General features: G+C 45.4%; 1 protein-coding gene across 1 annotated transcript; it reads left to right on the forward strand.

Annotated features, from left to right (window-relative positions):
- The first annotated feature begins 209 nt into the window (after positions 1–209).
- LOC136759278 (otoancorin-like) lies at positions 210–14,640 on the forward strand. Its single transcript, XM_066714200.1, has 23 exons — positions 210–221; positions 469–488; positions 2,242–2,345; positions 3,390–3,508; positions 3,701–3,834; positions 3,931–4,039; positions 4,548–4,763; positions 4,946–5,113; positions 5,460–5,597; positions 5,856–5,911; positions 6,134–6,239; positions 6,474–6,574; positions 7,729–7,867; positions 8,669–8,865; positions 9,775–9,868; positions 10,281–10,443; positions 10,812–11,002; positions 11,093–11,239; positions 11,494–11,639; positions 12,051–12,187; positions 12,561–12,658; positions 12,824–12,968; positions 13,868–14,640. Exons 1-23 carry the CDS (start codon positions 210–212, stop codon positions 13,939–13,941), a joined length of 2,814 nt encoding a protein of 937 aa, XP_066570297.1. The 3' UTR covers positions 13,942–14,640.
- Positions 14,641–15,313: the final 673 nt, after the last annotated feature.

A 15,313-nucleotide genomic window follows, 5' to 3' on the forward strand; every position in this document is an offset into this window, starting at 1 on the left:
ACTTTGCCAGCAGCCTTAGAAGATTAGTTTTGCTGTTTTCTTTCTTCCTGAAATAATCAGGAAAGCAAACACACTGACACATTGAAACAACAATGGGTAGTTGTACAGGACACATTAGCTAAGTTGACAGGAAACAATCCACAGGAATAATAGGATAATACATATAAACAAATAACTTCGGCTGACTGGATTTGGACACCACTATGTAAATGGTGCAGCAGGTAGTTCCAGTTTGGTACCTTCAATAGTTAACATAATTCTTTACTTGCTTTACTCTTTCTAGGTCTCAATTCCCAAAATGGGACAGTCTGTTCAGTTTGGGATTGTCCTTTTTGTGTGTCTGCTGGGAACAGTAGTAGGTAAGTGCGGATGGCTGGTATTTCTTCACAGTGAGACCTTTGGTCTCCACACAGCATGGTCAACCTCTCAAGGCTTTTACTGATTCATACTCTCCCTCTCTGCTTGCAGGTCAGGCAGATCCGAACCAGGTAAGAGCACAGAGAAGACGGCTTTGTCCACCAATCTCTGAGTAGAAATGTGACAAAGGCTGGGGTCTGGGTAACATACATTTCAACCACCTTGTGTCTGTCTCTGTTCTGCTCTCAATTGATTTGTAATGCAAATACAGCAACCAAAACATTACAGTGTTTCTTTCGAGAAATCCCAGAATCCTCTCCTTCACCACAAACCAAAGTTCTAAGCTGCTTTATGAATTCTAAAGTGTGTTTTGTCATTACCACTTCCCAGCTATATTTACATGCTAACATTAGACCAGTGATATGCATCCACAACCAGCTGTTTTGTTTGTGGCTTGCGGCGAATGGGAAAACACAGAGGAGGCTCACGTCTTCAGTTCTGTTGTAGATCTGAGATGAATATGAGAACAGGAATAGATGACCTACAGAGAGTGCCCTTGAAAATCCAGAAGGGAAAACTAAAACTGGGATTTTGGTAAATTCTAGCAGAATGTGGGGATCCCCACTTGACTACGAAAACTGTTTCACACATAAAAAGATACAGAAATTAGTGGATGATACCTGGAGCAGTTTTGACACAACCAGGTCTCTGAAGGGAGTTGAATTACAAAGCGGTTGAAGCTCCTATTTCTGCCACTGTGTGTCACTCTGAGCCACCGAAATCTACTTGTGCTCCTTCTTTCAGATGAGAAGCAAATCAGACTCCTTCTTGTACGTGATTCTGCATGAGTACCTGTTTTCTAGAACAGGTTTGCCAGACAACTAGCTATTTATTTTAATGAAACACAATGTGTTCAATGTGCGTTTAGCTGCAGTGCAGTTGATGGGCAAGCTCACTCTGTTGGGGGATCTTGTCTTGTATATCCTTTTACTGATTCTACTGTGTCTTGTCCATCCCTGAAGGACAGCAAAAGTGCCCTGTAGGATCTCCAGTGAGTTCAAAGGTGGTGTTTCTCTTCCATCTGCAGGGGAACTGCACATCAATGGGGAAAGACATCTCAGCTAAGCTTTCCAGCAAAGAAGACATTTTCTATACCCTTAAAATATATGAGACAAATCTGACGACACTGAACGACATCTGTGTCCGGACATTCAACAGGACACCCAACGTTACCAACGCATTGTTCCTGTGAGTACACAACTCCCCAAAAATCCAGGAACACGGTCCTTAACAGGGAGAGGTAATTCAATACTGCAACAACTAGGACAACAAAATGCTAGAAAGTCTAAAAAACATTGCAAAACATTGTAGAATGACGCAAGCACAACCAACCCACTATTTAAAAATCGAAAAGAGGATTGGCAGATTTTGATTTCTTTCCCACACATCACCAAATGCAGTCTGTTTGGTACTATAATGGCATAGAAGAGATGTTATTTCTGTCCTCTCTTATACAATAAGAAACTTACTTAATAACTTACTTACTAAAACCTAGAAATAATGGCTTCCAATTAAGATTGAGAACAGTTGAGAACAGTAATAGTAAGAAGAAAACCTCAAGCACCAATGATTGATCCTTGCTCAGTGTAAAGGGAGCTGCTGTTGTGTGTCAGATGTGAGATTCAAACTTCCAGTCCTCAGGCCTACAAGACGAACACATGAATGCTACGCCAAAATCACAAATGCTGCGTCCAAAGGGTCAACTTTTTTGCCGTTTGGTTTCCTCTGCATTTAATTACCCGAGGCACAACGGCAGTCATATATCATCGAACCCCTTACTATGGTGCCGGGACTTCTGGTAACAGCATGCCTTGTGCTCCACAGAATCTCAAAGCTGAATGACAGGTATGACAGCCTCAAACCCCAGGTCCGGCAGGCCATGTACCAGTGGATACAGACCATATATGTGGAAAGCCAAAAAATGCCAGGTACAAACAGCAAACCGCTCCAAGGTCATGGCTTATGCTATGCTATGATGTGATGTAATGTGATGAGGCATATGAGGTATGAGATGAGAGACGCTGATATAATATACTATATACACCGATCAGCCATAACATTATGACCACCTGCCTAATATTGTGTAGGTCCCAAAACAGCCCTGACCCGTCAAGGCATGGACTCCACTAGACCTCTGAAGGTGTGCTGTGGTATCTGGCACCAAGACGTTAGCAGCAAATCCTTTAAGTCCTGTAAGTTGCGAGGTGGGGCCTCCATGGATCGGACTTGTTTGGCCAGCACATCCCACAGATGCTCGATTGGATTGAGATCTGGAGAATTTGGAGGCCAAGTCAACATTTTGAACTTGTGATTCATCAGACCAGGCCACCTTCTTCTATTGCTCCGTGGTCCAGTTCTGATGCTCACATGCCCATTGTAGGCGCTTTCGGTGGACAGGTGTCAGCATGGTCACCCTGACTGGTCTGCGGCTACGCAGCCCCATACGCAACAAAGTGCGATGCACTGTGTGTTCTGACACCTTTCTATCAGAACCAGCATGAACTTTTTCAGCAATTTGAGCTACAGTAGCTCGTTTGTTGGATCGGACCACACGGGCCAGCCTTCGCTCCCCACGTGCATCAATGAGCCTTGGCCGCCCATGACCCTGTCGCCGGTTCACCGCTTTTCCTTCTTTGGACCACTTTTGATAGGTACTGACCACTGCAGACCTGGAACACCCCACAAGAGCTGCAGTTTTGGAGATGCTCTGACCCAGTTGTCTATCCGTCACAATTTGGCCCTTGTCAAAGTCGCTCAGATCCTTACACTTGCCCATTTTTCCAGCTTCTAACACATCAACTTTGAGGACAAAATGATATGATAACGAGATTATCAGTGTTATTCACGTCACCTGTCAGTGGTCATAATGTTATGGCTGATCGGTGTATGTTATGATATGCTATGCTATCAAAGCTATGATATGCTATGCTCTCCCTGTATGGATTGACCCTGTGTTCTCTGCCACGGTCTAGTGTCTACCCCAGCCAATCCATTAAAGATCAACCAGCCTTATTTGGAGCTGATGTCCCGCTTCCTGCTGCAATCTAACCTGACTGTTCTGAGCAAAGTGTTCGAGACGAACCCGAACCCGGTGAGTGTCCGCTCTCCTAACCCCCTTCTCATGAGTAGCAGACCAAAACACCAGCTAGTTTTCAATATTAGAAAGTTCTAGAAATGACTCCAGGTAAACTTATATAATCCCATGAAGGCATTGTGTTTGTTGAGATACAGATGGCTTTTGAATTCTCCGTGTATTACTGATTTACACCATCCTTTCCCACAGCTATGTGACCATTTCAAGGGTGGAAAAAACAATTGGACTAACTTCTACGATCTGAACGAGTTCCAGGCAAACATACTATACCACGCGCTCCAGAGCTGTAGCTGTGACGTTACCAGGATTGACAACATCACCAGGTAGGAGGCAGTGGTTATTAAGACAATGCACCACAGCCAGCTACTTCAGCTGCCTCTCATGGTTTCTGAATCTTGTGCCTGTTATGTTCCTTCCAGACTGGGGCAGCTGGCCTGTTTCTACCCCCCGCCGTCAACAAATTTAAGTAAAGATGCCATGAGTGCTCTCTTCAGTCTCCTGCAGCAATGCAAGCGGGATGTCAAGGATGTAAGCTGGGAAAGAACATGGTTTTAATCTTCAAGTGGGGAATAAACACAATCACTAAAACACCCAGAGTCTCTGCTCGGGAATGGTACTGCAGTGTAGCGTCTCTGTGCTGAGACTCAAACACAAGAATGTAATCTGATGGCAGCTAGTGATAGTTGGGAATGTTGGGCAATGGATGTCATGTAGAGTACTTTTCTATAGTTATTGTGTCAGATCTTTATTGCATATAGTGTGATCAGGATTTTCATTCAATGGACCTGAAAGATGGTGTAAAGATGGTGTAAAGAACATCAAACCACGGGCTCCGCAGGGCAGGTATCCACTTCTCCAGCAGCATTATTTGCAATTGCATCTGAACAGTAGCAGGGAGAAGCTCAGGTTCTGCCAACACGATCTGGCACTGTTTAAATACACAGACAAACAGTGTCTGACGTCAGCTGGGCGCACATGCTGTCAATGGAAGGTCAAAGGTCCTTGAAATCACACACACACACATCTTCTCTGGCAGATCTACGCAGCAGTGCTGAGCAAGATGACCGTCTCCACGTTCAACACCGCTGACGTCGGAAAGCTGGGCAATGCCGTGGTGGGACTGTCAGAGCAGCAGCTGTCCAGCCTGGGTCCCGACATCCTGAATGGATCACTGGACAGCTTTGCCCAGCAGCCAAATCTGACCAAGGTCCAGAAGCTAAGCATTCTCAACACCATCCCACTGGATGGCATTGTGAGTACCACGAAGCTGAACCGACAACGGTATCCACGGCCCTATCTTTCTCATGCTACAGTTCCAGTCCCTGTTTATGTGGGATAAGCCTTGGTCTACAGAGCTGGGATTCAATACATGGTCAATTCCTGTCTAGATCTGGACACAGCTGGTCCTTCATCTTGTTTCGTGTTTTTGTCCAGATCAAGGTTGGCAATCTGAAGTCCCTGGGGTTGTTGACTGACAGCCTACAGTCTGACACTCTCATCGGCATCAACAGCTCTCTGTTCCGCACCGCGTTTGGAAACTCAAACTTCACCCAAGCGCTCAACTCCATGCAGCCAGTGCAGAAGAAAGCCATCCTTCTGTCTGTGAGTTGCCAAGTTATTATTTTGTTTATGTTTAAGGAGGGCATGTTTGGAGGGCAGGAGAGGACCCTGGACAGCTCACTTTGGACATGAGCTTGACGATTCCAAGACACCTTCAATTGGTCAATAGGTTACACGTGATTTTAAGTATCAAGCATCCCCCACTCAAGGGGTGATGCTTGACCCAAAGATCACTGATGCATGATGATGTCCTAAAATTAGTATTAAAAACGAATTATGAGTGTCTAGATGTCTTTAGTAACATAAACAAAGCTCCTGGTCGTATTGCAGTTTGTCCTTTGCCACACTTTACTACCACTCATTAACATCAGTGACATGTGCCTCTCAGATCCTGAAGGATACCAGTCTCAAAGATGCCCTGTTGTTCATGCCTGCCTCCCTCATCACAGAAGTGCCCTCCGCTAACATCCGTGCCCTGCAGATCTTGAACAAGAACTGGGCCAACTTCACCTGGAACAAAGCGCAGGTAGGAGCTAGAGACTCCCACTGGCTGCCCACAGGCCTCTTTGTGTCGGGCACCGGGTGGGTGGTCGCCCCTTTCTGTGTGCGACGACTGTCAACAACTGTGACCACAACGGAATGGAGACAACTGCTCTCGCTAAGCCTCACTGCACTCCTCATGAGAAGACATAGTCATAAATAGAAGTCAGGCTTCTTGACACAACAGAACCATTTCAGTAGGATGACATGTTTGTTAAACGTCTCTTCTCTTCAACTTCTACAGGCCCTCGCTGTCATGGAGAAAGCGTTCCCATTGCTGAAAACTCCAAATGACATCCAGTAAGTTAAAGTTCTACGTTCACTTCTCCCAGTGCACCTCCAAACACATTACAACCGACGTCCATGTCCTTCTGCTGCACTCCTTAAATTCGAAGGATGATTGAATTCCTTGAGTATGTCGAACAGAAACCTTATCTGGTGTTCAGGGCTTTCAAACACTCAACAACCAAAGACACATGCTGACGGCAAACTCTTGTCCCTTCTCCCCGCTCCGCTCTGTAGAACTCTGCAGACCGCCGCCAAAGGTCTGACTTGCAAACAGATATGTAACCTGACCAAGGCACAGCTGGTCACCCTGTCCTCCAACCAGCATCTGTCTCGGGATCAGGTAAGCTTTCTGTTTGCTTATACCCTCAATTTGTTTATTTTTTAAAGCCCTACACGGTAAAGGTAATGCTGCAACGACGTGAACTCGTGAGGAATTTAGATGCAGCGTGGTGTTTCCCTGTCCGAGGTAAGTGTGTTAGGGATCCTGGTGACCACAACGATGTGCTTTCGAGCAGGACGGGGAGTGACGGCGTTCGTCCGCACTGTTCCACTGATCACAGCTGGTGTGTTTCAGGTGCGCTGCGCCAGTAAAGCATACATCAAATTCAAGGATGTGAGCAACATGACAGATGCGGAGCTCAGCCTGGTTCCCTCCAACTTCCTTGTCTTCACAGAGTGAGTGATGGCCTGCTTCCTAAAGCTCTAATACAATCAGCATCAGCATAATTTACTATGACATATTGGTATTAAAAAAGGGACAAACATTAATAACTAGATAGATAGATAGATAAAGACTGGTGACAAATTAAAGGAAAAACCAACAAAGTGTCTCAGTAAGGTGTCTCAGTAAGAACAGCTTCAATGCTCTTGCACAGATCCTAGAGTCTCTGGACTCTACTGGAGGGATGAACACCATTCTTCCAAAAGATATTCCCTCATTTGGGGTTTTGATGATGGTGGGGGAGAGCACTTTCTAACACATCGGTCCAGAATCTCCCATAGGTGTTCAATTGGGTTGAGATCTGGTGACTGTGAAGGCCATAGCATATGATTGACATCATTTTCATACTCATCACACCATTCAGTGAGCCCTCGTGCCCTATGGATGGGGGCATTGTCATCCGGGAAGAAACCACTTCCATCAGGATAGAAATGTGTCCCCATAGGATAAAGGTGATCACTCAGAATAACTTTGTAATGATTTGCGATGACCCAAGCCATGCCAGGAAAATGCCCCCCACAGCATAACAGAGCCTCCGGACCCCCTCACTGTAGGGGTCAAGCAGTCAGGCCTGTCCCGTTCTCTTGGTGTCCCCCACATGCACTCGCCCACTTGTCGTGAACACTAACCAATTGAGCGTTTTTGTGACTGAAGCTCCTGCCATCCGTGCCCCAATAATGACCCCTCTTTCAAAGTCACTTAGATCCTTTCCTCTTGTCATCTTGATCCAAAATCGAGGTCAATTGGGCCTGCTCAGTATTTGTATACATGCCACAGAGCACGATGGGATGTTAATTGCTTAATTGTATCATGCAGTAAACCTGTTTGGAGGCATCTGCATTCGTCATGTTCCTCCACTCATTTATTCAGGTTATTCCTTTGATTTGTCACACGTCTGTAGATAGATATGAATAAACATAACTACACTGCATTTTCTAATTACAAGTGAAGTGTGGATTCACCCCAGTAAACAAACTGTACTAATACATTTGCACACTCAGACCTACATGCACCTTCCTGGACTTTTTGCAGTTGATTGTTGTTCATGTATTGATGACTGTGCCCCGCCCGTGCCCTGCCCATGCTCTGCCCATGCTCTGTGCTGCAGGTCCTTCACCAACGTGATGAGCGTTACCATGCCGCGCTGCCGCACTATAGTTGCCCGCTTCGCCAATGCCAGCACCACACTGCTGCCCAAGGACTCCATGAGACGCACCGAGATATTGTACTTTATCCTGAACTGCTTCGTAAGTCATCTCCCTCTGCAGCCCCTGACCTGTTGCATTACTATAGGCTGAGGTATCTTGACAGAACTAAAATGGCTCATTTACCCTGATTAATTTACCATCACCAGCCCCTCCACACACACACACACACACTTTCAATATGGTTTTTGTCTTGTACCATTGTTTTATACTGGTTTCTTATGATTTTAACATACCTTCACTGGGCTGTATGACACTGTGCTATACAGAAACCGCAGTCAATCATATTAAACATGTCCTGGAGATATTGATTGTGGTATATTACGGTATTCCTGTGGTCCAGTGTGTAGTGAGGCACAGTGAAGGCAGGATGAGCCCATAAGAAACCACTGTAAAACACGGGAAAAACAAATGAAAAACCAGGTTAAATAAGCAAACAATCCTATAATACATTGAAAGGTAAACTATGGTAAATTTCCGCAACATTTGTTCTCCAGACAGCCTGTCTTTGCAGCCTAGCCTGACCTTTACCACCTCACATTGTTTATTTACGATTATGTTCTCCCACCGTTCCCAGTAAGTGTGTTAGTAATGAACACATTATAAATTACCTGCTACAATCGCCTCTGATTTGAAAGCAATCACTACCAGAGGCACCAGGGGCAGGGGTTCTCAAGCCAACTCTCAAATACTTAACGGAAACCTTAATTGAACCCATCATTGGCCCAATCTGAGCTTCTAAATCTTTTTTAAATGTTCAGAGATTTCAAGTTTTAATATACAAAAGGCACCTGAATTGTACAGCCTTTTCGGACTGGACTCACGGGGCCCCCTCTTCCACAGAACCGCTCCAGCCTGTCTGCTCTGAGTCCCACTGAGATGAAGTTGCTGGGCGGGGTCGTGTGTCTAATGGGAGAGCAGGACATCACCGCCATGAATGACAGCCAGTTCCAAGCCACTCTGGACCAGCTGGCAACCTGCGGAGAGCCGGAGGACAGCATGAAAATCGCTCTGCAGAAGAGAATCATTGCTCTCTATGGGTGAGCGCTCTGAGTCAGAGACCCGTAAGGCTGATCTCTGGGCATTCTCTGATGTCCGACGAATGAGTGAAGAGAGGGGTTTTGAAAAAGGACAGCAATGCACCTCTCTAAATGTAGCCCCTGCTGTTTCTGAGAAACTCCACCACGCTGTTTATAGGGCAAGCTTGTCAATTTTGTACTTAATGCTCTGACTATAACCACGACTATAAAAGATGAACAGATGCAATGGAAGAATATGAGAATTTAATAAGAGGAAACTTCTGTTTACTAGAGGAGGACCTAAACGCAGCGCAGGACTGGTTATTGAAATCTTCGGGGAGGAGTCTCAGTGTTTCGGTGGATTGCCTGTGGGCAGAATCTCGATGTTTTGGAGATTGCCGGTTGGCGGGAGAGCGGAGTGTGTGTGAGCCAATGGGAGGCTCTGCCTGTCAGCTATCAGTGACAGTGTCTGCGTAGTCTCAGGCCAGCAGTTTCAATGGGAAGATAGACTTAAAATCTTAGTTAGCCTTGGGGTGAGGAGGCTACATTTTCAAGCTAAGTCTTAGTCTGTCTTAATTTTTATGCTTAACTGACTGTCTAACTTGCATTAGACTAGTCTAACTGTCAAATTAAGACCAGTCTAATGGTTTGGACTAGTCTAATATAGTTTTATGCAACCGGCCCCAGAATAAAGCCATACACAACACTGGCAGTTCTTAACACTTCACTCTCTGATATGCACCGACTAGGCTTGCAAGACTAAGTCAACACAAATACCAGTACAGTAACTCTATCTTTAGGGATCGGCCTTAAAATGAGGTGTCACAAGAGGCAGTGTTTTACAGGAGGCACTAGAGGCACACTGCACAATACTGCACGTCAATACATGCTCTCCACTCCAATGCCTGCAATGTCGTCTTGTTCCTGCAGTGATATCCCACAGTGGACCCCCGCTGTTGTGAGCAGCCTGCGGTCCCTGGTCAAGCTGTTCGACTTCAGCAAGCTGTACATGCTCCCTGTCTCTGTGAGTGTCTCCGGCCCTCCGTCGCCCAACACAGCCGCTCTCACTCAGTATCTGTAACCCTGTGAGGCACTGCGCATGTCCCACACAACACTGCAGGAACACACACACACACACATACATATCACCACTGCTGGATCATAGACAGCAGCTTAAAAAAGGAAATGCAATTTGTATTATTTATTATTTCATTCTTAGTCGACACCCTTCCCTTTACTCGTTACTGAGCTACTGCAGTCAGAAAAGATGTGTCACAGGTCTCAAACTGTGCCCGATACCGTTGTAGAGATGTCACTGCCCTTGATTCACTCGGGTGGGTGGAGTCCCTCAGACAGCAGTCTAATTCAGAGCGAGGGTCTGATTGCACACCCTATGCTTGCAAGTTCTTGATCCACCTTTGGTGCCCTCCCTGTAGCTGGAGATGAAGGATGCCCTGGCCCCACTTTTGTCCCACACTGGCAACCCACAGGGATTCATTCCCAGAAAGCTGGACTTCAAGTACGACATTGAGAGCCTGAACAAGGAGTACGGCAAGATGGTGATCGAGCTTGTGGCCCCCAACAACAGAGCGAGGAGAGGTATGGAGTGAGAGAGAGGAAGGGGAGCAAGACATGGTGAAGTGAACTGTTTGAGCGCCTGTGGCCCATCAGTGGGTGCTGTTGGTGTCCGCTCAGTGGAATGGTGACTAGGACTGGATGCTTAGGCTATGTTTATCTAGGACTCTCCAAGCTGGACCATGACTAAACCAGTATAGCATGCCTTAAAATGTGTATCTTGTGTAGAAGAACACCATTAAGGTATATTGAACGCATAGGAAACCCTTGTTTGACTGTAGTAAAACTACAGCGAAACCAGGTCAACATCACTGATCCAGCGAAACTAGCATCAGGTCACCGATTAAAATAAACGCCTTTCTCTGTCCCATCATGTGCATCTCCCGTCACAGATATCTGCTCTTCAGTGGTGGTGCCCAGTCCGCAGAAAATCCGAGAGATGGGCGATGGAAACAGTGTCCTGACGCCCCTCCAGCTCGAGTGCCTGTCCCCAGATACGTTCAGCGCCAGCGTGGACGTCCTGGCCTCAGTGCCTGGCTTCAGCGATGTGCAGCTCTCTGCTTTAAAGACCGTGGCTCTGAAGGTGAGGCAGGGATAGGAACCCTTACTTCATCCTGCTACGCTAGAGAAATGTAAGTGTGTCAATGTTGTCACCTCCTGCTGGTCCTGACAGGCCTACCCGCTGCTGACCGACCAGCAGCTCGGATCCCTGAAGAAGATCGCTCTGGCCTTCACCTGGAGTGACGTCAACAAGTACATCAAGAAACCCTCCATCGATACGCTCTCCTCCATCGGACAATACTCTGAGTGGCTGGATAATGTGAGTCGAGAGACAATCAACAACAAGTTCTGAACTCTTCTCAGCTTGCTAAACAGACAGATAGTAATAATGTCCTTTTTCCATTAATTCAATTAAAGAGTCCTCGGGTTACTGTCCTCCTAGTTCTCATACAAATCAGTAATTTTATCTCTGCTTTTTAGATGGGTCAGAAACTGATTACCGGAGGGCTTTTCAGATCAGTCAGACCGGTTGTAAAACTAATTTCAACCCATCTCTGTCTTTGCGCTTAGCAGCTCAGCGTGGCCAAGGAGATTTTAGCCACCTTCCTCAGAGACAACCCTGTGAAAAACTTGACCAGTAGGCATTTGTTGGGGCTTGGCTACTTCATGTGTGCCTTCACACCAGACCAGATTGCACAGCTGTCCTCAACAGAGTACAGGTAAGAGCCCGGAACCACACGTCTCGTATACAGGTTGGGACAGGTTCAGAGAGGTTCGTACAGGTTTATACAGGTTTGTACAGGTTCATTCAGGTTTGTACAGGTTCATACAGGTTCAGAGAGGTTTGTACAGGTTTATACAGGTTCATACAGGTTCTGAGAGGTTCATACAGGTTCAGAGAGGTTTGTACAGGTTCATATCACTGCTTGAGTAGTTTGCAGGCAAGAGAAATGGGAAATTCAGAGAGAAACCAGAGAGAGCTGGAAACTCTGCCCTTGTATCGAGCTCAGCCAGCTCGTCTAATGGTATAACCCAGCCTTCAGGGTTTGCCAGAAGGTTGACCGAGGGAGAGGTTCAGGCAGGGACTGAGGTATACTGTGAATGAGCTGCGTGTGTTTCCCCCCCCCCAGTGCTGCCGCCTATTCCATCGGCCAGCTGCAGTGCCCTCTGGACGTGCTGAGCGCTCTGAAGGACAAGTGTGTGGAGGCGTTCGGAGACCCCAGCTCATGGACCAAAGACAAGATGGTGACGGCGGGCACTGTCGCAGGTAGGCCACCACTGTGACTGGGAGGGCTTGATCTTCCACGGCTGGTCAAATATCTCACTCATGAGGAAGGCCAGCGGTCTGAAGGCAGTTGGATACATTTTAGAGAGTTTCGAGTGAAAGCCCTCTGGCCCAAGCCTTGAGAAGCTTTGATTCTAACTTCCATATGTGATTATACAAAGAAGCACCACTCGGGGGTTATACATTTCAAGATGGTATAATATGAATTTAAAATATGTTGTAAAATGTTAATGTTTGTACTGTGGCTGGACAGTAGTCTTAGAATTGGTGCATCGTCTAAAAAGCTGGTTGTGAAGGGTGGACTTTGCTTGTGTACGCTTTAATACACCTGCCAACGCACTGCTTCTGTCTGCAGCCACCCTGAACTCCACCCAGCTGGGCACCCTCAGTGAAGACGCCGTTGGTTACATCACTCCTGCCGCCATCTCGCTCATGCCGTCCAGGACGTTTAAGGTAAGAGCCATGGCAAGGTTCCTTGTCTTTTGGAATAGTCTGTCATCTTTAGTGGGTTTCTGGCTCGACTGGACCGATGGGGCATCTGTGCAGGGGGTGTAAAGTGACCCAGGGCAAGGAGGAGGACTGTGGTTGTGTCTCTTACGGGGCGTGTGTTTGTCGCAGGTTCTGTCCCCAGCCCAGCTGAGCCGTCTTGGCATGGAGAACTACGCGGCGGTGGACGACACCCAGTTGGACATGCTGGACCCCTCCCAGATAGAGGCCCTCAACTACAACACAGGGGCCACCACTCCTTACCGTGCCGATTCAGGTAAGAGCCACCAGCAGTAGAGCTTCTTCTGACTGGGGGTCAAGCATGATCTTACGGACTTTGCCACACCTGAGGAACAACGGAAACGTCAACAGAACAGATGTTGCTCGTTTGCGTGTGTCGCACGAGCTGCGCAGGGCTGGGGCCGATTCCCAACGGATTTGAAATTTGTTTGTAAATTGGAATTGGAATTTGACTTGAGAAGAGTTTCAGGATAAAGAAAGGGAATTAGAATTGGAGTGAAAGGAAAGGTGAATTGAATTCCATGAATTTCCAAAAGTCGAATGCCACATTTATGTTATTTACTATAAATAATACTGATTGCAATAGCATGAATACGTGATTTTAAATACTGTATCTTAGGCATGGCTCAAAGATTTGAAAACTTTGTTATTTGCATTTTTACAATGAGATTTATGAACTACAGTAGTCCTCAGTTTAGTTTTTCTTTTTTCATCCGTTATTTAATTCTTTAGTTCTATGTTGTTACTTGCTGCTCAATTTTAAAACGCACACAAAATATTATTAATATAAAGTTCCTCAAATTGTGTATTATTCAAATTACACCTCTCTGGTCTGACTATCTTCCCTGCACACTACAACTGTGCTGTACTGGGGCAGAGGGGCAGGTATGGTGAGGTATTTGTGGGCAAGTTGGGAAATTTCATGGCATTAAATTCTATTCCCTTTCATTCTAATTCCAATTCCAATTCTGTATCCTGAAGATCTTTTCAATTCAGATTGAATAGAACCTAGAGAAAACAATCTAGGGTTGTGACATTAGTGGAGAGGGGGGTCAACAGTCTATGGCAGTGATTGATCACAGCGTCTGCCGAGACTGCACGGCCTGTGGGACACCAGGACCAAACATCTGACAGCTTGTCTTCCTCTCCCTGCAGGGAGTAGCTCAGCTGCTCACCTGAGAGCTGCGATGGCCCCCTTCCTGCTGACCGTCATTGTGCTGGCCTACTAGGCCTACTGCCCCCCCACCTCTCTTGAATTCCTTCCCTCCCCAACTGAACTCCTTGATCAGATTTTAACTGAAGACACAACTGGACTCTCGTTCCTTCTTTTAACACGTTGCCTTTGGGACAATCAATCCCACGAGTTAGTGTTCTTGAAGTTCAAAGGTCAGGTGGTCACTTTATTTCTGTTAATGGTGTACTATACTTAGACATAAATATAATGTTATTTTATTTACATTAGTACTATTCATAATAATATTTTAACTTAACATACTCCTTTTGTATTTTAATTACAAAATTAAAATTCCTTAATTCTGAGCAGTATCTATTAATCATATCTTAGAGAGGGTCAACTATTAATTTAATAATAGCAGGTAACATCTGAACAACTAACTCACTTTAAGTGTGGAGTATAAATCAGCTAATAAGTAGGATTTCCAAACAAAGAACCAGATCCTATTACTGTCTGAGAGATGGCAATGAAACAAAGACTGTGATCATATTGGATCATATTGGATTTACTTGGCCACTTAAAATGAAGGTTGTCCATTTCTGGTTTAAAAATACAATATAGCTGTAATCGCTTTACTACATTTAGGCCTGTATGACCAAAAATAATGTATATATATATATATATATATATATATATATATATATATATATCCTCTTATATTATTTATATGGGGTATATCATTGTTACTCAGACAGCTCAGGAGCTTTTTTGTTAATATTTTTAAAAGACTGAAATGGAAAGTAAAAAAATCACATTAGCATGCATAGTACTGCCATGTTTATGATGCCAATAAGTGCCAATCTTGTCTGTGAAACCATGTTGGGGGGTTGGAGAACAACGGGGGGCTCTCCGAGTGAAAAGCCCGGTTTCAGAGGCCACAGGTGTCTCCTTGTATTTGTTCCTACCAGACCTGAGTGATTCAAAACAGTAATTTGATCAATGAGACATATAGGACATTGTTCAATAATCCTTATTTGTGGACAGCTTAAAAGATTCTCTTGATTCAAGGCTCACTGCAGCCTGGAGAGAAGTATTACAGGCACCCCATTAATCAGCTGATCGGAGCAGTTAAGTCACTGAGGGCTGGGTTGGCTGAAACAAAAGCCAGAAGACACACTGTGGGCCTCCAGGACTTGGGTCTGAGAGCCCTGTGTTCATCTAAGGACAGCAGCTTTAGTCACATAAAGGCTCCATACATCTCTAACCCCTATTGCAGGTAGCATTTATATAAATATATATATATATTTATTTATTTATTTATTTATGTATTTATCAATTATTATTATCACCCTTATTATGATTTCATTTGTATTTATTGTGTGATGTTTTATTTTACATTTGATTAACTTCTTAGTCCAGATTTCAAC

This window comes from Amia ocellicauda, chromosome 1 (genome assembly GCF_036373705.1).
Source record: "Amia ocellicauda isolate fAmiCal2 chromosome 1, fAmiCal2.hap1, whole genome shotgun sequence".
Lineage (NCBI taxonomy): Eukaryota > Metazoa > Chordata > Actinopteri > Amiiformes > Amiidae > Amia > Amia ocellicauda.